General features: G+C 45.8%; 1 protein-coding gene across 1 annotated transcript in view; it reads right to left on the minus strand.

The window, feature by feature from the left end:
* The window catches only part of LOC309561638 (uncharacterized protein), a gene marked incomplete at both ends in the record, with an annotated part of 62,957 nt that extends 45,428 nt beyond the window's left edge, over positions 1-17,529 (minus strand). The window contains 3 exons of the mRNA XM_082265635.1: positions 3,389-3,521; positions 7,933-7,968; positions 17,436-17,529. Coding sequence (XP_082121761.1) covers positions 3,389-3,521; positions 7,933-7,968; positions 17,436-17,529 — 263 coding nt within the window. The remainder of the gene's footprint in view (positions 1-3,388; positions 3,522-7,932; positions 7,969-17,435) is intronic.
* Between the last annotated feature and the right edge of the window lie 4,526 nt (positions 17,530-22,055).

Consider the following 22,055-nt stretch of genomic DNA (forward strand, 5'->3'; position numbering starts at 1 on the left):
GACATCATATAATGGCGACCCAGAATGGGTGCGCAGTGATCATGCCGTGCCGTCTTCCTAGGACACAGCGTGTCCCCAAGCTTGGTAAAGAGCCAATGATGCGGCTCTTTACCCATGCGATAAGCTGTGTCCAATCACAGGCGCTCCTCGTCTCACTGTCAAGAGTGTGTGGCGAGGGGAGCCCATCCTCGAAGGGGTGACCAGGACAGGTAATCAGGACACTGGTCATCAGTGTCCTAATTACAGTAAAGCCCCAGCGTTGCAGCCTATCAGTGCACATCAGTGAAGGAGAAAAAAAAAAAAAAAAAAAAAAAAAAAAAAATCGGTGATGAAATACCACCAAAAGCTATTTGTGTAAAGGGAAAAAAAAATAAAAAAATAATCACACACATATACAGTGCCTTGCAAACGTATTTACCCCCTTTACCCATTTTGTTACATTATAGCCAAGTTCAATGTTTTGTTAATCTGAATTTTAGGTGATGGATCAGAACTGAATAGTCCAAGTTGGTGAAGTGAAAGGAGAAAAATATATACACAAAATTTTTTAGAACTAGAAACCAGAAAATTGGCATGTGCGTATGTATTCACCCCCTTTGTTATGAAGCCCATAAAAAGCTCTGGCGCAACCAATTACCTTCAGAAGTCACGTAATTAGTGAAATGTCCACCTGTGTGCAATTTAAGTGTTACATGATCTGTCATTACATAGACACACCTTTTTTGAAAGGCCCCAGAGGATGCAACACCTAAGCAAGAGACCACTAAACTGCCATGAAGACCAAGGAACTCTCCAAACAAGTAAGGGACAAGGTTGAAGTAAAAGTCAGGGTTTGGTAATAAGAAAAAAAAAAAAAAAAAAAAAAAAAGGATAGATGCAACACCCTACAAGGTAGGTGCTAGGTAAAAAGTATAGTGGGTCTAGGCTGCCTAACAGCAGGGCCATGATTTTCAGCTAGGCTGTCATGTCTCCCAAGTGTGTCTGCTGAGAGGAGAGTCCCCACTGGCTCCATGAGAGGATTCTCATTGGACAGTGGAGGAAACCCAATCAGACACATTCAGGCCTGTAGCTACCCCAGAAGGCAGATTCTGCCGCAGAGGATTCTGGGAGTGGGTATATGTTTGAGGGAACGCATGATGCAGCATCTTTGGCAGGAGTCCCAGGAGGGAGAGTACGGCTGTCTCTCCTCCTGTCAGAAGAATCGGGCGTCTCGGGCAGCTGGCCTGAGAGCCGAGCTGAGTTACAGAAGGGATCCAGCATGCTGAGGACCAGCAGAGAAAGAGGGGTTCAGTTCCAGGAAAGCCTTCCAAGGTCGTGAGTACTGTGAATTGCCCCTGGGGGTCTGCTTAGCTGTGAGGGGACCACTCCGGTGACGGTCCAAGGGGATGCCTAGTCAGAGGACCCCACAGTGTAAAGAGGGCGCGAACAGTTGGGCCATGAAGAGTGAAGTGTACAGACTTGAGAGTTGCAGCAGCACAAGCAGTTACAAGGAGCTACCTCAGTCAGTGAAGGGCTGGAGGAACAGTTCATCAGACTTGAGCTAAACAGTATCAGGAGTCAAATGTCCTACAGTCCTTGATATGAGTTAGCCAGTGTGTTAAAGTCGAAGTTCTAGCACAGTTCAGCAGAACAGCATCTTCAAGCGCCAGGAAGCGTTGGCCAGCATCCAGCTGGCGTCAAGACAGCGCCGACAGGCATTTTTCTGTACAGTGTCCCAGCTGAACCTAGTTGAGCCAGAGGAGTATCCCACTCATTCCCTTCTCCCATCCACAAATTAAAATAAACAAAACCAAGATGCCGGGAATGGTCATTCTCAAGTTCTCACACTTGGGTTCACAACTTAAATATGTTGGAAGTGTCTCTGGTAACAATGGCAGACCCACATTAGGCTCAAGGCCTAGAAACATACACATACAAAATCTTTGATGATCCCCAGAAGCACCATCAAATTGGTCATAACCAAATGGAGCGAACATGGCACGACAGCAAACCTGCCAAGAGACGACTGCCCACCAAAACTCACAGAACGGGCAAGGAAGGCATCAGAGGCAGCACAGAGCCCCAAGGTAACACTGGAGGAGCTGCAGAGTTCCACAGCAGAGACTGGAGTATCTGTACATAGGACGACAAGCTTCATAGACTTGGGCTTTATGGCAGAGTGGCCAGAAGAAAGCCATTACTTCAGCAAAAAAATAAATAAAAAAATGGCACGTTTTGAGTTTGCAAAAAGGAATGTGGGAGACTCCCAAAACGTATGGAGGAAGGTGCTCTGATACGATGACTAAAATTGAACTTTTTCGGCCAAAGAAAATGCTATGTCGGGCGCAAACCCAACATATCACCCAAAGAACACCATCCGCAGCCAGAACTGGTCAGAGTTGAGGGAAAGATGGATGGTGCTAAATACAGGGCTATTCTTGAGCAAAACCTATACCACTCTGTGCGTGATTTGAGGCTAGGATAGAGGTTCACCTTCCAGCAGGGCAATGACCCCAAACACACTGCTAAAGCAACACTTGAGTGGTTTAAGGGGAAAAGGTGTTGAAATGGCCTAGTCCAAGGCCCAGCCCTCAATCCAATAGAAAATCTGATGTCAGACAAAGATTTGCTGTTTACAAGCGCAAACCATCCAACGAGGAGCATGAGCAGTTTTGCAAGGAGGAATGGGCAAAAATCCCAGTGGTAAGGTGTGGCAAGCTCAGAGACTTATCCAAAGCGACTTGGAGCTGCGATTGCTGCAAAAGGTGGCTCTACAAAGTATTGACTTTAGGGGGGGGGGGGTAAATAGTTATGCACATTGACTTTTTGTCCTATTTGTTGTTTAACCCTTCAAAAGTTGTGGGCATGTTCTGTGAATTAAATGATGCAAATCCTCAAACAATCCACGTAAATTCCAGGTTGTGAGGCAACAAAAACACAAAAAAATTACACACACACACACACACACACACACACACACACTTAATTTGGGTACAGCATTGCATGACTGCGCAATTGTCAAAGTGTGACAGTGCTGAAAGCTCAGAACTGGCCTAGGCAGGAAGGGGTGAAAGTACTCAGTAGGCAATTGGTAATGTCCCTTCCACTGTGTGTAATAGAACACTGTGCCAATTGGTCTTTAGAAACAAATCGACTCATGACAAACAGACATATGCAAGAGACTTTAATGGAAGCAACAGGATTTAGCAGTACACAAAATGAGTACAGTCTAGCACTGCAAATATACTATACTACACAGTTTATACTAGCGAGCAACTATGTCTACATATACGTACCCATGCTGTGGCATAAACTACCCTGCAATGGCCACAAAAAAAAAAAAAAAAAAAAAAAACACACAAGCCCTAAGTGCATAAAATTAGACAAGACATCCTTAGGAAATACTCACTTGAAGTTGTTAGGTGTGCCAATGTCAGATTTACACAGTTTGCCTTTATGAGCTCTACCCGAAGAGTTTTCCTTTGAAGAATATTGAACTGGTGCATAATTGGGTCTGGTCTCTGATGGCTGGAACATGGAACCTTTGGATAGGGGAAAAAAAAAAAAAAGTTTCTTCAGAAAAGAATTACACACAAAAATGCTTACAATCCTGGAGGTGTTATTCATGGTTAATGACAATGCAAATGAGCTCAGCAGGGAAATTGCTTTGTTGGTACAACGACCTCAGTTTTTCCTAACGATAAAAATAAAACACACCATGTGGTATATACAGTGTATAGATTGCATTAGAGAAGGACCAGAATGGGGTGGGGGGGGGGGGGGGGGTAGCCATGTACTCAAGTTGGAAGACCGACCATTTTAGGTATGTAGCACTGCTGGATTGTTCACCTTTTCGGGTCCTTCTGGGTTACAAATAGCAACTGCATGCAGAACTTAACACTTTACTTTCCGGCTCAGTCAATGAACAATCTAGGGGTTGTTGTGGTAAGTTTTTTATTTTATATGGGGATGGGAGAAGAGATGAGTGGGATACTCCAAAACTCGAACTGTTTCCATTGCTGAGGAAATCTGTCTGATAATGCGGCAAGGCAACAGCTTCATCCTGCCACTAGATGACACTGAGGTAAAGTTCTTTAAAAACTCTTCAGGGTACTCGCCTAGTAACTCATAGCCACCAGCTGACACCTGTCCTCTGATTACTCTACTCCAGAGTAGCCCCCTTCCTGGTCAGGCCCTTAGACACGATCCCCTGTACTTACAATACCGCTTGTCAGGTTCTCCAGTGTCAACTCCTCCTAGTCAGCTCTTCTGGACCTGGGTTCAGCTCCTCACTTCTGGTTTACCAGGCCAACTGCCTGTGACCGTACACCAACCACAGCAGAAGAGGCAGCAGCCCCCACCCTCCTTCCGGACTCTGCTCACCAGCCAAAGACCCCGAGCACATGTGCTCCTGGCTTTTATACCACACTCCACAATGCACCGAGACAGCAGTCTGTACCAATCACTGGGGCTGTAGCAAAGCCTGTGTGCCCATTGTCAGGTTTCCTCCACTGTCCAATATGCCTCCCCGTTGGACCAATGGGGACACTTTCTCTCTCCCCCCCCCCCCCCCCCAGACCACATGAATCACACTGAGCACATTGATCAGACCCAACTCACAGATCCTGCTCTGTTAAGCAGAGTGCAACATTGAATTCACCTGCTGTTCCTCTGATAGGCAGACAGAGCCAAAAACTTTACTCACTCTCTAGCACCTGCCTAGGAGGGAGCTACAGGTAGAAAGAAGATCTTTGATGAAAGACCACTTTATACTTGTCAATAATAGGGAAAGGCTGCATGGTTAGTAGTCAACTTAGAAACATTGACATGCTTTGATAGCCACCAAGACAGCCACTTTGAACCCACTAGGGAATATTCCTTGGATGACCTCTCCTAAAGCGTGGTTTCTACAGGGCAGAGAACCAAGCTGATCCCTAGGAAGCACAGGGTGCTGTAGTGTGATCTCATCAAGGAGAACCCATTTGCAATTAAAAAAAAACAAAAAAACCCAGACACAACCTTGCGGCCAGACACCTCTGGAATAAGATGGTTAAAGGCCACAATCCTTCTAATAGTACCTAACCTCTTCAATATTGGGCACTTTTACAACCCCCCCCCCCCCCCCCTTACTGCTTAGGCCAATTTTCAGCTTTAAGCACTGTACCCCAACCAAAAAAAAAAAAAAAAAAAAAAAGTTATTTTGTTCACACAACTACAGCTTTTTTGGTGGCATTCAACCACCACCTTTTTTTTGTTAAAGCAGAAAAACCCCCACCCCAACATTTTAGAAAACAGTTTCTCTTTTTTTTTAATGAAAAGTTATTTTGTAAAAAGACAAGGCAATTTTTTTGAAGCTGTAATTTTTGGAAAAATATCACAATTTGCTTACATACTGTCACCAGTGCAATACAGTATCATAACTCATGTGGTGGCGATTAGGGAGACCGACTGGTAACTAGTGATGAGCCGAACACCCCCCGGTTTGGTTGGCACCAGAACACCGCGAACAGAGGAAAAGTTTGTTCGAACAAACGAACCCCATTGAAGTCTATGGGACTCAAGCCTCGAAAATCAAACGGCCTCATTTTGAAGGCTTAAATGCAAGTTACTGCCTCAAAAAAAAAAAGTGTATGGGGGTCTGGGTCCTGACCTGGGGAACATGTAGCAAAAAAAAAAAAAAAAGTTTTTAAAGGAGCACTGATTTACTGATTTTAACAAGGCTTAAAGTGAAACTATAAAAATGAAAAAAAAAAAATTCCTTCAAATCTTGCCGGGGGGGGGGGGGGTCCCCTCAATAAGCTTGTCAAGTAGTGCATCTCTATGATGTATGTAGTCTGCTGCAGCTATACTAGAGAGAAAAAAAATTCCCCTGGTTTTGGGACTTTAAAGGCACTTGTATTGATCACAAAAAATAATCCGTACAGTTTGCAGATTTTAAAAACAAGCTGCATGCTGTCTGCTGTGGGTCTTGGTTGACAAATCTCTTGTAACATCTCAGGGCTCCTTACCTTTTGGACTTCAGTTATACATAGGGTCCATACCTTGGAGCACGTTCACCCCACTTGTGGGAAAGGTGCTGTTGTGACATTGTTCACCAATATTGAACTATGATGATCCACCGGGCAGACAATCTTTGCTAGCTTGTTTTTAAAATCCGCAAACAGTGCGAATCACCTGTCACCCCTGAAGAAGCTTATTGGCTTTGAAATTAATTGGGTATACATTGTGCCATCAACTTGACCATTTATTGCATTTTTTGTTTTTTCTGGAATACGTTTGCATTATTTTAATGTTCTTTAATAATGGTCATGATTTTTTTGAATAAATCACATTACATTTTTTTTTTGTGATCAATACAAGTGCCTTTAAAGTCCTACCACCAGGGGAATTTTTCTTTATCATATTTAGGAATGTGGCACCATTATCAAGGACTCTGCTGAGGCCAAACTTCAAATATAGCTGCAGCTATATTGACATTTCTAAAGCAAAATGTAATATACATACAAATTTCAAATCACATGCACTTGTCATACGGGTGCAGAAAAATTGGGCTTGGTTGTTGATGGTGCCTGAGCACCGTAACTCCTCGCAGTTACTCTTGCAGGGTGCAGAACAGGCCCTGCTGCTAAAAAATATGAAATCATATGTGTAATGGTATCGTGCGTTGGGACCCCAATTTGTCAGGCAGCCATTTCGTTAAAGCTGTCGCAAGCAACCATTTTGTGTTTCAGAGCTCAGCTGACAGTTCAGGTCATTCCTTTACCCGCCCCTCATCCCAGCTCCTTTTGGCAGTGTTAATTACCCCCTGGGTCACTGAACATTAGTATGCATGGCTTCAAACAACTCTTATCTAAGCAGAAGACCGACCCCCTAGCCACTATGTCTTCCTGCTCAGAGCTAAGTTGTAATCTGAGCAAAGCCATATGGCTAATCGTCATAACAAAGCAGTCAAGAGCTCTGTTATCTGGGACAGTTACCCACAAACTTTATACACAAGCAAGATATGTCTCTAGAAAGTATATATTTGAATGCCACATAAAATACCGATCGAAGTAAGATCAAACATTATCACCTTTGTTGCTAGGGGGAGACAAGCTAGCGATCACATGCCTTACAGGTCGGAGGTTATTCCGAGGTAACCCGTGTTTAGTGTCTGAATAGTAGATTCAATATTTTGAGATACGAGTTCTGTTAATAATCTGTCTAAGCGGGAGGTGTCTTAGCAGTTTATGGCCCCAGTGTCTATTGGTCAAGTACGTCTGGTGACACCCCCTGTGGGTCAGAGAAAAAGACAGGAGCTGATGGAGCTCTCAGTCTCATGCATCAAGGAAAGGAACATCTATCCATTGGAGACCGCGATCACACATGTTCAGCTTCTGGAACTCTGATAATACAAGGACTTTTTGAATGCAAGCATTTCATTTCTAATTCTTATCCATTCTTGGATATTGCTAAATTGTGTACTTCTTTGTAACCCATTTTTCTGTAAATATATTTGCACCAATCTTAACCTTTCTTATAATTAAACCTTATTTTGAAATTTTATATATACACATACATACACACACACATACATACACACACACACACACACACACCTCATTAGAGAAAACAAGTTGAAGATACCACATCCCAATTATAGTCAGAATAGGAATTGGAACAATGTGGGTACAAGTCGGGACTTTTCAGGTACCGTCTAGGACCAATAGTGGTAATCTAGTACTAATGCCATGTTTTGTATTAAAAACATTTAATGTACAAAAATAAAAAAGGACAAGGGAACAATTGATTTATACAAAAAAAAAAAAAAAAAAAAAAAAAAAAATCAAACAATGGAAATGAAACCCATCAAATAAGAACATAATCCTCATATAATAAAAATGGAACCACCGGGAAGTACCGCTGGGCCAGATTGATCCAGTACCAATCAGGTATTTCCTTAGGTGTACCTACATATTTCACGGAACAAATAGATTTTCAAGCGGATAACTGCAGAATAATTGAAACATAAATTAGTTACAAGACAAATTTACTCCAAATACTACATAACATGTGTTTGACAGTGTATTGAACTATACTACGCATGTGGGAGAGGGATAAATATTTACCCCAAAATATATCCCACTATGCGTATAAATTTTAAACCGAATGTTAATAGCCATACATAAATCACCGTATATCATATAGACAGAGGAGCCAGGAAAAAACATGGATATCCCACCTTGGCGGCTGCTGGTCTGTGGACAGGAGAAAGGAACACGCTAGGGACAAACCAAGTCCCCCAGGCGGACATGGACAGCCTGAAATGACCCAAGGCAGGTCAGAGACCTAGGTGATATATGGATAACAATCAAAAAATGAATATGATAGATTAGGCCCATATTGACCATAAATAGGGAGACAAAGCTCCTCAGAGAATCCCATAACCTTATTCAAACATTAAACTGTAATTTCAATATATTCTGTATGTTGGAAAGAAAAAGATCATAAAAAGGCCTACCAGTATCACCGCCTTAAAAACATGAAGGTCAGATGGTGGGATGGATGGATAAAGGATCGCTGATGTAAATCCAAGATAATTTGGTAACCGGTTGAAGATCCCAAGGAACTAAACGGTTCCTATATATGTGCAAGAAAAAAGGAATGTCACTAGGAGATTCCCATGTGTAGTAAATAAAAAGATGTATGCTATCTCACATGCAAGAACAAACAATTATAAAAGTCCAATATATGCAGGTAGATGGAGTACAGACAGGACCATCGGAGAGCAACAGCCAGTGCTTCCTGGTCTACTATGTATAGCAAACAGGGGAACATAAGGCAAAAGAGAAAAGTGAAGTAGACCGGGAAGCACTGACTGTTGCTCTCCAGGGGTCCTGTCTGTACTCTACCTGCATATATTGGACTTTTATAATTGTTTCTTCTTGCATGTGATATAGCATACATCTTTTTATTTACTACACATGGGAATCTCCTAGTGACATTCCTTTTTCCTTGCACATATATAGGAACCGTTTAGTTCCTTGGGATCTTCAACCTGTTACCAAATATCTTGGATTTACATCAGCGATCCTTTATCCATCCATCCCACCATCTGACCTTCATGTTTTTTAAGGCGGTGATACTGGTAAGCCTTTTTAGGATAATGATTTTTCTTTACAACATACATAATATATTGGAATTACAGTTTAAGGTTTGAATAAGGTTATGGAGCTTTGTCCCCCTATTTATGGTCAATATGGGCCCAATATGTCCATTAATCTATCATATTCATTTTGTGATTGTTATCCATATATTACCTAGGTCTCTGGGTCATTTCAGGCTGTCCATGTCCACCTGGGGGACTTGGGTTTGTCCCTAGCGTGTTCCTTTCTCCTGTCCACAGACCAGCAGCCGCCAAGGTGGGATATCCCATGTTTTTTCCTTGCTCCTCTATATGATATACCGTGATTTACATGTAGGACTATTAAATTCCGTTTAAAATGTATACGCATAGTGGGATGTATTTATCCCTCTTCCACAGGTTATGTAGTATTTGGAGTAAATTTGTCTTGCAACTAATTTCTGTTTCAATTATTCTGCAGTTATCCTCTTGAACATCTATTTGTACCCCTGAAGAAGCAGTTTGTACCGCGAAACATGTAGGGTAGTGGGTTGTGGTACACCTAAGGAAATACCTGATTGATCACCGGATCAATCTGGCCCAGCGGTACTTTCCGGTGGTTCCATTTTTAATGAGGATTATGTTCTTATTTGATGGTTTCATTTCCATTTTTTGTATACATCAATTGTTCCCTTGTCCTTTTGCATTTCTTTTCTTGATAATTTTGTACATTAAATGTTTAGTACAAATCATTGCATTAGTACTATATTACCACTATTGGTCCTAGACGGTACCTGAAAAGTCCCGACTTATGCCCCACATTGTTCCAATTCCTATTCTTATTTTGAAAAGTGTTAATTTTGTCTCTAAGCTCTTAAACGCAAACTGACCCAAAGAACCTGCCTCCTGAAAGAGCGCTACTGTTTAGGATAAATCTGAACATTCCTGTCTGAGGTGACAGTGTGTTATAGATGGTTATTCTAAAAAGTCATAATTCGTATTTCTAAAATTACGAGCGTCCTCTGGGCTCATACTGTAGAGGTGGTGGCAGAGAAAGGGTTAATTTTTAATTAGCCCAGTGACAAATCGCTCAGTCTGCTGGCATTTAGATTGTGGTCCCGCAAGCTGGACAATCTGTGTGCCGGGTGCAGCTGAGAGTGGCATTGTTACGCAAGTGACGGCAGGGTGTGAGATTGCTTGGTCTTTGGTCACGAGTTGGATGAGAAGGCCAGCGGTCTGATACCCGCCACCGTCACATTATGTACGCCACCGTCACATTATGTACTTGTCAAACAGGTGCCAAAAATTGGGCCTTTGGCGTTGCTGGTGCCTGAACACCAACCCCTCACAGTTACTCTTGCTGGGTGCAGGAACGGGACCTGCTGGTAAGAATTCATGCTTAAACCCAACAGCCCTGGGTGCTGCTGAGGAAAAAATAACTGTTAAGGCATCGGTCAGCTGGCCGCCTTCTCCACCGCTCCTCCTTTGGCTGAACGATGCCTCAGACACACTCGGAGAATGTTGACCTCCCAGTGTCTGGAAAGGCGGTACACAATTTTTTTTTTTCAAGGCCTCCTCAAGAGGTTTCATCTTTCTCTCTGCGAAGGCAGGATGAGCTCTGCAACTTTACCCTTGTAATGTGGATCAGGAAGGGTTGCCAAGCAGTAATTATCCCTCTCCTTGATAGCATGAATGCTCGGGTCCTTTCGCAGGCTTTGCATGGGCTCCCCGATTCTGCAACGGAAGTTGGAGGAGGCATGAGCTTCTGAGTCCTCTGGGTCACTTAGGATGACATTGTCAGCAGGATCAACCTCTCCCAAACCATGTAGAACTCCTGGTTTCTGGGGAATCAAAACCATCCCTTGTAGACTGCTGTATGCCATCCTCTTCCTCTACATCCATGCTGCCAAAATCCTCATCCTCCTGTGTTTGGTGGCCCTGCAGGAATGATATCTGCATAAAAGGGGGCCATATGGGGAAAGGAAGTCCTGCCGCTGTTCTGCTTTAAGTGCCCTGTCCATGATTCCACGCAGCGTGTGCTCCAACAGGTAGACTAGCGGGATAGTGTCACTGATGCATGCATCGTCCCAGCTCACCAGCCGAGTGGCCTCAAATGTTGACAGGATGATGCATGCATTTGAGAAGGCATGAGGTATAGTAGGGTTAGAGATCACAGATGAGGAGCAAGGTGATGTATGCTTGTTTTGAGCTGGTGCCTTTGAGGTGCTGTTGCCAACAGACTGCATGGCAGGTAGTCCTATGCCTTGTCAAGCATGTGGTGCCCAAGCGGCTGGTGTTCTGGCCGCGCTTGATCCGCTTTAGACAGATGCTGCAAACAGCAACGCTGCGGTCTACTGCACAGGTGCTGAAAAAAGCCCACACCAATGCACTTTGTAGTCCACTGGGATTTTGCAGCACCCTGCACCTGTGGAGCTCTGTGCTGTGACGCAATGGGCCTACTGCTATGGCGGCCCATGGAGCACATCCTGCCTCGTTGCAGTTGCGAGTCCTCATCCTCCCCCTCCTCTATCCTGTCAGGCACCCAAGTACAGTCAGTGACATCATCCCCTCCCTCCTCGTCACTGGAGCGAACTTGGCAATATGCTTCAGCTGTGGCAACATGACTGCTGGTCTCTTGTCTGTCATCACCCCCTCTCTCTAGGCTCATGTTCTTCCCTTCATCAACCTGGGAAACATCACAGCTTTCAAATTGCTGCGCATCCTCCAGGAGCATGTCACCGACTATGAGAAATAGTTCAGGTGACTCCTTCGATGGTGGGGCAACTGAAGGAGTAGCTGTGGAGAAGGAGCCTGTGGAACGGGCCGCTTTGGCAGCTGCAGTGGAAGGCAAACTACCGGGAGCGTGGGTGTCTGAGGAAGAGGAGGATGAGGATGGCTTATTGATCCACTCCACCTACTCTTCCACATCTTGTGGATGAACAGCACCGGAAATAAAGGACGGCGTGCCCCGCCTGCAGAGGATGCACTATGTTGACTGTGACCACCACTTTTCACAATCGACAGAGAGGCTGCTTGCCCACTTTTCGTGGCCTGTGAGTGTCGGCCTTTCGGACATGATGTTGATACAGATCAATATAGGGTATACGCAACTGACCAATAGATACTCAATGACCTGATATGATGTAATTGATAGCCCTATAGATGAGCTGTGGTGGTTTTAGATGTACGCAAGTGACCGATTATTAATATTCTCACATATCTGATGTAATCTATAATCCTATAGATGGATGATCTGTGATCCCTATAGAAAGATTCACAACTGAGCAAAGGTTACTGTGGCTTATATCTGCAGTGATCTCGATTCCTACAGTTCTATGAATATTTTAGAATGTTGCAGAAACTGACCGATGAATACTGTGACTGGTATCGGATGTAAAGACAGCTCTCCCTACCTCACACAGGAACATCGTCCTCCCTACACTGCTAGGAATGTCTCTGCATGGTTTGACCAGAGATTAAAAACAGGAGATTATAACAGGAGTCTAACCCCTAGGTAACATCAACTTTTCCATTAGTGGTATTGTTGTAGCCGGGAAAATGTGTGGTAGCATGTATACAATAATGGAGCAACCGCTCCAGGATGGATACCACTGCGACAGATGTGAGCTGGTTGTCCTTCTGGAAGCGCACATTAGAGATCTGGAGGAGCAAATTGCAACACTGGGCAGAACTGAACCTTGAAAGGGCTACTACTGCAGTCGCAAACTGCGCCTGCACTGCATGCCACAGCTGTAAGTACCTAAATAACATCCAAGACGGAAGCTGGAATTTCTCCCGCAGCTCGGGAAAGGGTAGCAAAAAGCCTGCCGGCATTAGGTGCTGTAACTAGTCACCCTGTGTCTAGCCCAAACACTAGGATCTGGGATAGACCTAAGGCAAGACAATTTCGGGTTCCCCCATAGAGTATGGGGTGAAACATTACCCACCTCCCCCGTAGCCACAAGCATTTGCGCCCACACCCTCACCACTGTACACATAGACGGCATTGCCTGGACCTCAGCTCTAGGTCCCCTATAGACCAAGTTCAACAGGGCCGCATATGAGCCCAGAATAGCCACCTCTAGGGTGACCGCTTGGTTGGACCAGGGCTGGGCAAACCACCATCTAACTAACCAGAACCACTGCCCAGTAATATTTCTTAAAACACAGTAACGCCAAGCCCCCCCCCCCCCAAACATCCTGCAGACCAAACGCTTCCGCCCAGCGGGCCAAACCGGAGTCAGTCGCCGGGTCAGGGCGAAACTTATCTAAAGAGGGATTGGGCAGCATAATAAAATCCCCAGCAAAAAACAGATTAGGAGTAGGATAGCGAGCCACCAGGCCCTGGATTTTACGCAGGAGGCTCAGGTCAGGAGGCGGAGGCACAAACCAGCAATCACCACTTCCAGATGATCACACAAAGCATGCATAACATTGCCCATCAGGGTCCAGATGGAGATCCAGCAGTACAAATGAGAGGGACCGCTGTACAAGAACACTGACCCCACGGGAAAAGGTGGAGTGATAGTAGGCCAACACCCATGACCTCTTCAAGGCCAACACCCTGGTGCCCGTGAGAGATGGGTTTCCTGGAGAATGCAGGATGTGCGGGTGGTGCTTCTGCAAGAAGGAAAAACACCAAGGGGCGCTTAAAGAGTTCAGGCCCCCCGCACATTCCACGTAACCAATCTCTGGGGGGCCATATTGCAGGGGGGAAAAAAAAAAAAAAAAAAAAAAAAAAAAAAAAAGAAGCAGGAGTTCCCTGCTCCCTAGCTACCTCCCAGAGCAGGCCCAGCCCACAGAAAAGGAAAATAACCCGACCCCACACATACAGTTCAGAAAATAGCAGGACAATACCCGTTGCAATAAAGTGCACGTGGAAATAGACACTTTGGTGGCAAAAAATAAATAAAACCCTGAACAGAAGCTTCCCCAAAACACCCCTCCCCCCAAAAACACGGGTGAGCCCGAGACCCCAAACCAAACGACTACAGTCAAAAGGGGGACACTATACCAAGAAGGTGCCTGGGAGAACAGTCAAGCACACCAGGAGCACCGATGGCACTGCCCGTGCATAGGTAACCGACTCCCAGTAGAGGTCAAGGGAAAAAAGCAAACCTGGAGGACCACCCAGGTACCAAAAACAGAAGGGGGAAGATTCAGAGTTCCCAAGAGGGCACAGTCTCGACAATCCCAGGCGAAGTTCCAGATATCAAAGAAGAGGGTCCCAGACATAGAAAACAATCCACCGGAGAGAGAGTTAAGTGTAGGTCACAGGTGTGGCAGATAGGAATCAGGGACATCCTACTGCCACGAACACCGGAGCACAACAAGGCAGCCAACTGGAAGTTGCAGAAGATGGCAGGAATTAGCGACGGGGCAAGGACACCAGCCAGGTCGAGGCCTCCTCAGGGGGAATTAAAGAAACAGAGATTCGCCATCCTGCACCTGGAGCCTGGCTGGGAACAACATGCTGTACTTCAGGCCTTTTTGGCGCAGAGATAGCTTGAAATGGTTAAACGACTTGCACAGCTTCTGGGTCTCCACAGAGAAGTCCGGGAATATCATCAGCTTAGCCCCCTTGTACCTTAGGGCAACCAGCTTCCTACTCTCCCACAGCACCAGGTCCCGGTCACGAAAGTTCTACACATTGAGGATGAAAGTGCGTGGCGCGGGGCTCCAGAAGGCCCCCGGCGAGCAGGCATACGGTGGGCCCATTCCACCGCAAAGAATGGGGAGAAGGCCGGCCTGTGGGAGCAAGGTAAGGAAGAGGCGCTCCATAAAATCAGCAGGGTTAGGGTTCAGCAGGATTAGGTCCAGGAGGCCAAGATCCGTAGATTGTTTCGGCGGTTGCGGTTCTCCGAATCCTCCGCCCGATACTCCAGAGCCTTCACCTTGACACGAAGAGTATGCAGGGAGGGCGCATGATCTCTCAGGGTATCCTCCCGTGTCACTCATCCTGTGCGCCACGTCCATCAGCCTCGCACGGAATCCATTTTAGACTTCAAGGTGGCCTGACAAGTGGAGATGGCCAAGAAGTTATTCTGCTCCCGAAGCTTCATCCTCTGTCTGGGTGGCCATGTTGGAGGAAGCACGAGGCCCGGCCTTCGCACCAGCAGGAGCAGCGGGATCCGAGGCAGATGTATGGGGCTCTAAGGACAGTCGACCCCTGGTCATAGCAATGCAGGGAGAACTACAGGTCCCTCAGGTTAAGCAGCAGGTAAGCAGGATAAAAGCAGGCTGATCACCGGAGCTCCTTCACTAAGCGTCCGCTTCAGTCGACATCTTGGACACGCCCCCGTGGTTTAGGATTCTTACTCTGAATGGGCTAAGGTTATCAGTGGTGTATCCCCAAGGTTCAGTGTTGGGACCCTTATTTTTTAATATCTTTATAAATTATATAGGGTCTGGGATTAAAGTACCATTTCAGTCTTTGCAGACGACACCAAGCTTTGCAGTGGAATAACTTATTTACAGGATGTGTCCAACTTATAAACTGACCTCATTGCACTGTTACATTGGGCATTGGCTATGTGACAAATGAGGTGTAATGTTGATAAATGTAAAGTCATGCACTTGGGGGCTAAGAATATGCATGCATCATACTAGGCGGATTAGAACTGGGGGAATCCATAGCTGAGAAAGATCTGTTTTTTTTAGATCATAAGCTTAATAGCATGCATTTCCAAGCTGCAGTTTCCAAAGCAAGCAAAGTCCTTTCTTGTATTAACAGAGGCATGGACTCCAGAGGGAGAGATCATTTTGCCCCTGTACAAATTAGCAAGACCTCATCTGGAATATGCAGTTCAGTTATGGGCACCAGTTAAAGGATAGTGGGGAACTGGAGAAAGTGCAGAGAAGGGCAACCAAACTTATAAGAGGCATGGAGGAGCTCAGCTATGAGAAAAGATTAAAAGGAACTGAATATTCTCTAAGATTAAGGGGGCATATGATCAACATGTATAAATACATAAGGGGTCCATATAGTGAACTTGGTGTTGAGTTGTCTCCGTCAACCCTGCGGCCTCTGACCAGTGTAAAAGATCCTCCGAAAAGGATTTAGGAGTGGAAGGCCTGTCCAGGGTCGGGGAGAGAATGGCGTTGAAATCCCCCATCCAAAGCATCTTGGCAGGACAGTACGGGGAGACCCGGTCCAATATGGAATAAAGCACATCAGATTTAAAGGGCGAGGGTACGTATAGGCCCACGATCACATATCTACACTGCCACAGAGTGAGAACAAGCACGACATATCGGCCCATAGGGTCGGTGTGGACCGCCTCCACCTCACAGTGAAGGGACTTGCGGATCAGGACAGAGACCCCCCTAGCGTAGCTGGAGTAGGAAGCATGGAATGACTTGTGCACCCACGGTTTGAGGGACAACAGTTTGCTGCCCACCAGATGCGTTTCTTGTAATACTACTATCGACGGTTTGTGTGAATTCAAATACTGAAACATAAGAGCCCGCTTAAATTTTGAATTGAGGCCCCGAACATTCCAGGAAATGACGGAGAAGGTCTGCAGATCACGTGAGGTCATAACAATGGTATTGGTAAAAGATGGGAGGGGACCCCGTGGGAACCATCATCAGCATCTGGGGAGCAGCAAGACCAGGCGAACCCAAGCACCGTAAACACAACCATAAAACAATGAGCACATTAATACAGTTAAACAGAACAAAAGTACCCAGGCACTCAGTGCCTATCCTGCTAAGCCCCAGCATTCCCCCAAAAAACAGGGCGGACCAAACAAGTCCTCCCGGGGAAGCTAGGGACAGCTTTTACCCAAAAAGCAAAACAGAGTCCACAACCGCTGTTAGGCCCGGAACATAGACCGTAGCAGTAGGGGGGGGGGTACTCCCGCTCCACCAAAGGGGAGGGCACCCAGCCTGGAGGGCAAGGCACCCAGGCGAGAGCAGGGGAGGGCAGCACAGATGAAGAGTCCAAAAAAAAAAAAACAGGGGATCCTATGTAACAGTGCGCATCCCAGCAATCGGTCCAGCTCCAAGACAGTGAGTTACTATGAACAGTCAGAGATGAGTAGCGGCAGTACATAAGGCACATAGGGGGAAGGGGGGGTCCAGGAGAAAAAAAAAAAAAAAAAAAAAAAAAAAAAAGGAAAAAAAAATGGCAGGGAACGATGTCAAGAGAGGGCAGCCAGAGTCATAAAAGTAAAAAAAGGAAGGGGGGAGGGGGGGGGGCGCAACAGTAAAGAAGGCATACTTGCACAGCCCGGTTACAGGGGGAATCCGCATCAGCGAACGTCCAGCCAGGAGGCCGCCAGGTCAGGAGTATCAAAAAATCTGGTGCGGTCCCCGTCGATCACCCGGAGTCTGCTGGGGTAGAGGAGACTGTACTTGATGCCCAGATCTCGGAGACGCTTGCGGATGTCAGTGAACTGTCTGCGTTTCTGTTGCACCTCAGGAGAATAATCTGGGAACAGCATAATGCGGGCATCCTCATAGCGGAGTTCCTTCTTGGCACGGGCCGCAGCCAGGAGACGATCCCGGTCACGGTAGTTGAGAAGGCGCAGCAAAAAGGGCCTGGGTGGTGCTCCGGGAATTGGGGGGACCCTCTCCACCACAGAGGTTGGCGGCATTGCGGGGAGATCCAGCAGCTGCGGCAAAAAGGCTTCGCCCCAAGATGCGGATGTTGTTCCGTCTCAGGCGGTTTTCGGTGTCAATCGCCCTGTCTTGGAGAGCCTTGATCTGCATCTGTAGAGCGTGTAGGTCCCTGGAGTCCTCCCTGGTGTTGTCCTCCAAGCGGGAGATGCGATCCTCCGCCTCAGAAACCCGCGAGCGGAATTTGTCTAGATCATGTCTGATGAGGTTAATGTCCGTGGCCAAGTAATCAATTTTGACCGTTAGGGTATCTTTGCATGCCTTTATCGCTTCCAGGATGTCCGATGGAGAGGGATCCTGCTGCCGGCTGGGGCCTGCTTCTGTCTGGGTGCTGGCCGACATGCTGGAGAGAGAGGGCCTCGTTTCCAAGATGGCCGCTGGACGTCCCGGGGGACAGGGAGAAGAAGCCGGCGCAGCCGAGGATCGGAGCCGCCCAGGCAATAGCGGAGGTGCCCGCTGCGTGCCGCTCGATTTCTTGGGGGGACCCAGGGTGGTGAAATGGGGTGCCGAGGATATTAAGGTAGCTCAAAGAGACAGAAGGATGAGTTCAGGATCGGAGCTCCGGCGCCACACGTCCACTCAGTCTCACAACCCGGCCACGCCCCCCCGTGGGTGCTAATATTTATAGGTAAAGTTGATCCAAAGGAATATCAGATTGCCTCTCGGGGTATCAGGAAGGAATTTTCCCCCTGCTGTAGCAAATGTGATCTTGCTTTGCTGGAGTTTTCACCTTCCTCTCGATCAACTGCGGGTATAGCATTGTATGGTTGGGTTTTCATATCTTTTTTTTTTATTTTTATTTTTTTTTTTTAATTGGTCAAGTCAGATGGTCTTGTGTCGTTTCAACCTAACTATGTAATTCTCCTCTGGGCAGAAACCCAGACTCTTCCTTCAGAAGTGCTCAACTCATGGTATAGTTCACACCCTCTGGAGGTCCAGGATGTTTATGAGAGTTTCTTTGGGACCAGGTTCCCTGTACCATGAATATGCCTCCCAAGCATGTGAGGCTGGCATCCATTATCACGGAAGAAACTTCCATTTTAAGGGTTATGTTGGAAACCCAAAGTTAAAGCTTTTCTTCGCTGACTAGTGAGAAGCATAGGAAAATTGAGAGGTTGTGTTTGTACTAGGCCAACAGAATGTTGTGCAGAAGAAGCCTTGACTGGAATGAACAAAAAATAAATAAAATACATAAAAAAAAAAAAAAAAAAAACCAAAAAAAAAAAAAACCCCACACAAGAGAACAGCATGGAATGAGGCTACCATTAGGCCCAGCACCCACAAGGAAAAATTTCTGATGGAATGTCTGATCTTAAAAAAGGTCCAAGCATGGGATCTTAGAGAGGCAAGCTGTGTTTGCTAAAGGAAAACCCCCTTGCTTGGGGGGGGTTCTAATACTTATGCCTCATCCTAGAGAAGACTGGAGTGCAGACTGACTAAGGTGGATCTCCCAGCGAAATGCCTCAGCATCTGAATAGTTTGGATTTTCACAGATAAATCTGATGGGGACAAAGCCTTTAGAAGGTAAGAAATAATCCCTACGACCTGAATGCCCTGTGTTCATAATAGGATGAATTGGAGGTGTAAGAATACTTAGGGGCCATGGACAGGCCGAACAGCAGCAAGACAAATTGAAAAATGTTATAGTTTGTCTGGTTGGGGGGGGGGGGGGGGGGGAGAAAGGCACACCAATCTAGTTAAAAGCACCCACACACCTGTCTCCTACTCTAACTGCAGAAAGTACCAAGGTGAGTAAATGGGAGTGTGCAGGTAGGCATCTTGAATGTCTATGGACTTAAGATTTTACCCTCAGAGAGGCAATTAGTAGCCTTACTGATTCTATGCAAAAACTTTGGCACATGCAGGTACTTTAGGGATTTAAGCCCCAGAACAGGATAAACACCCCATTGAGTTTTGGTAATATCAACAGGTTTGAATAGAATCTTTTCTACTTGTCCACAGGAGTACTTCTTCCAGTCCCTCTGGAGGACACGAGATTAAGAGTAGTCCACAAATCTGACTGGAGACTTGGCTAAGGGCTGAGTTTTGTTTTTAAAAATAAAGCCCGAGACAAAGATGGGGTGCTTTTGGAGCCATTCATTGTGGGAGAGGTGCCTTTACAGGCAGCTTCAGATATCCAGGCTTTTAGCCATAGGATTCTGTGCATATGGACAGAAATTAGTCATTCTGGAAATTTGCATCATAGCTTGTTCTAGGGCATTACAGAAAAGTAGAGCAGAAGAAAGTTTAAGTATTACCAGAAATTTATACAGAATACATGATTTTTTTGACTGTTCTTTTCTTTAGTCCAGTTAGTTGCAGAACTGGGCCTGCAAGAACAAAGCTTTTAAGAGTCAGTATTTCAGTCTGCCTATATAGATCCTTCATTTAAGGATTTTGCAGAGTAAGTTTTATGCTAAGACAGTAGGGTCTGCTCCCCAGTCTACTTTTTTTTTTTTTAACTAAGAGTACCGTCATAATATGCAACAATAAGTTAATGAATGAGGAACATCTTTAGATTTAGTAGGTCTTTTAGTACGCAAAAGGGGCATGACAAGATTTAGGAAAAGCAAGCTGACTATGCCAAGTCTTTTGCACACAGCAGAACAAGCATTTTGCATGAAGTCAGGGTATCCAGTGTTCCGTGAGAATTACCTACCCGTGAGAATTACCTACCCCTCGTCACTTCCGGTGCTCGGCACTGTATGCAATGCGGCGGTTACATTAAAACAGCTGGGCTGCAATACGAATCATCTCCGCTCCTGTCCCGGTCACTTCCCTGATCTCGGATAGTAAATATAAAAGCGGCAGCGGCTGTATGAAAACATAAATCACGGAGCCGAAAGCCGCTTTTATATTTACTTGCCGAGAGCAGGGAAGTGACCGGGACAGGAGCGGAGATGATTCGTATTGCCGCACAGCTGTTTTATGTAAGCGGCGCGTCGGTAGGTTTTTCTCACGGTACACCGTGATCGTTTCATACTAGTGCGCATGCGCACTAGTAAGCTCCTCTGTTCTTCCATCACGTATCCGGGGCTCTGAGCATGCGCAGTGCTGCGCTGCTCAGCTCTTTCTGGCCGGAAGTGACGAGGGGTAGGTAATTCTCACGGGGTAGGTAATTCTCACGGAACATCCAGTACCCGGGGGGGGTTCATCACTGACCCAGGTCCTCTTAAGCTCTTCCGGCGCTACCGCTTCAAGAGCAGGTATGTTCACTTATAACTCAAGTAGAGAAGATGGGGTTGGAGAAGGAGCCTGGCGCTTTTGAGCTCAGAGATTGCTACATTTGAGGCCATTAACAGTTTGGAAAGTTTAACATAGTTGGCGAAATCTGCCTGTAAGCTGTTTATTGCATATGAAAGAGAAGGAGGCAAACTCCTAGTGCATTACCACTGGACACCTTTAAAACTTTATCAAAATGCCAAAAACACTCAAGACATTCAATGTGTTTTTTTTTACGCTTCATGAGTCCACCACATGTGGAAGTGAAGACACTCCCTTCCTCAGAACTCCCTTGTAGGGTAATGCACTAGGTGTTCACGCCTCCTTTTCTCTTTCATATGCACTTCTGTTTGGAGTTCCCCACCTGAGGAGAGCAGCACGCCTACTATTCCCATCAGAGTAATGCCCTGTACACACGTTCCGATAATCGCACGACAAAACTTGCTTTCGACCTGATCGCACGATAGTCTGATCGTTGGTACACCGCTTTCGACAGCCGATCACGACAGTTCATCCATCGAAAAAACCGAAGGGACAAACAGGATGTCATACGACAGCCTCGCGAACGACAATCGTTTCATCAGTACACTAGGAGTCTGCAAAAAAAAAAAAAAAAAAAAAACACGGTTTGTACGCATTGTTGAATGGGATGTTAGACAAAATGCGAACGATAAGTCGTCCGATTATCCGAACGTGTGTACGGATGCATAAGCGCTTGGGTGATTGTTTGTGAAAAATAAAAATAAATACGTTTATTGCATGCCTGAGATAGAACCAGATACTGAGATTGGCATTAGAAAAGTTTGTCCTTTAGAAAAGTTGCCATAAAGTGGTTATAAGGGTCTTAAGTGCAACCTATGGTTATTTTGAACCCCTAGTCACTGCTTTTAAAAAAACACACCGCTCTGTCACCGATAGGCAACACAATGCACAAAGGTTTTCCAGCTTGCGTGATCACAATCAAGCTTAAATCAAGCCCGATTTCATAAAATTAGGTGAAGATTTTTAAACGATGAATTTGGGGGGTGGGTCTTACCACACCACTTAATAGGATACCCATCAGCAAAGATCAGGCCTAAATGCTTTTGCCATCAGTTAGCCCTTTTTTGTTGCACTCCACGGATTCCCA

Source organism: Pelophylax lessonae, assembly GCF_965119305.1.
Source record: "Pelophylax lessonae genome assembly, chromosome: 8".
Classification (NCBI taxonomy): Eukaryota; Metazoa; Chordata; class Amphibia; order Anura; family Ranidae; genus Pelophylax; species Pelophylax lessonae.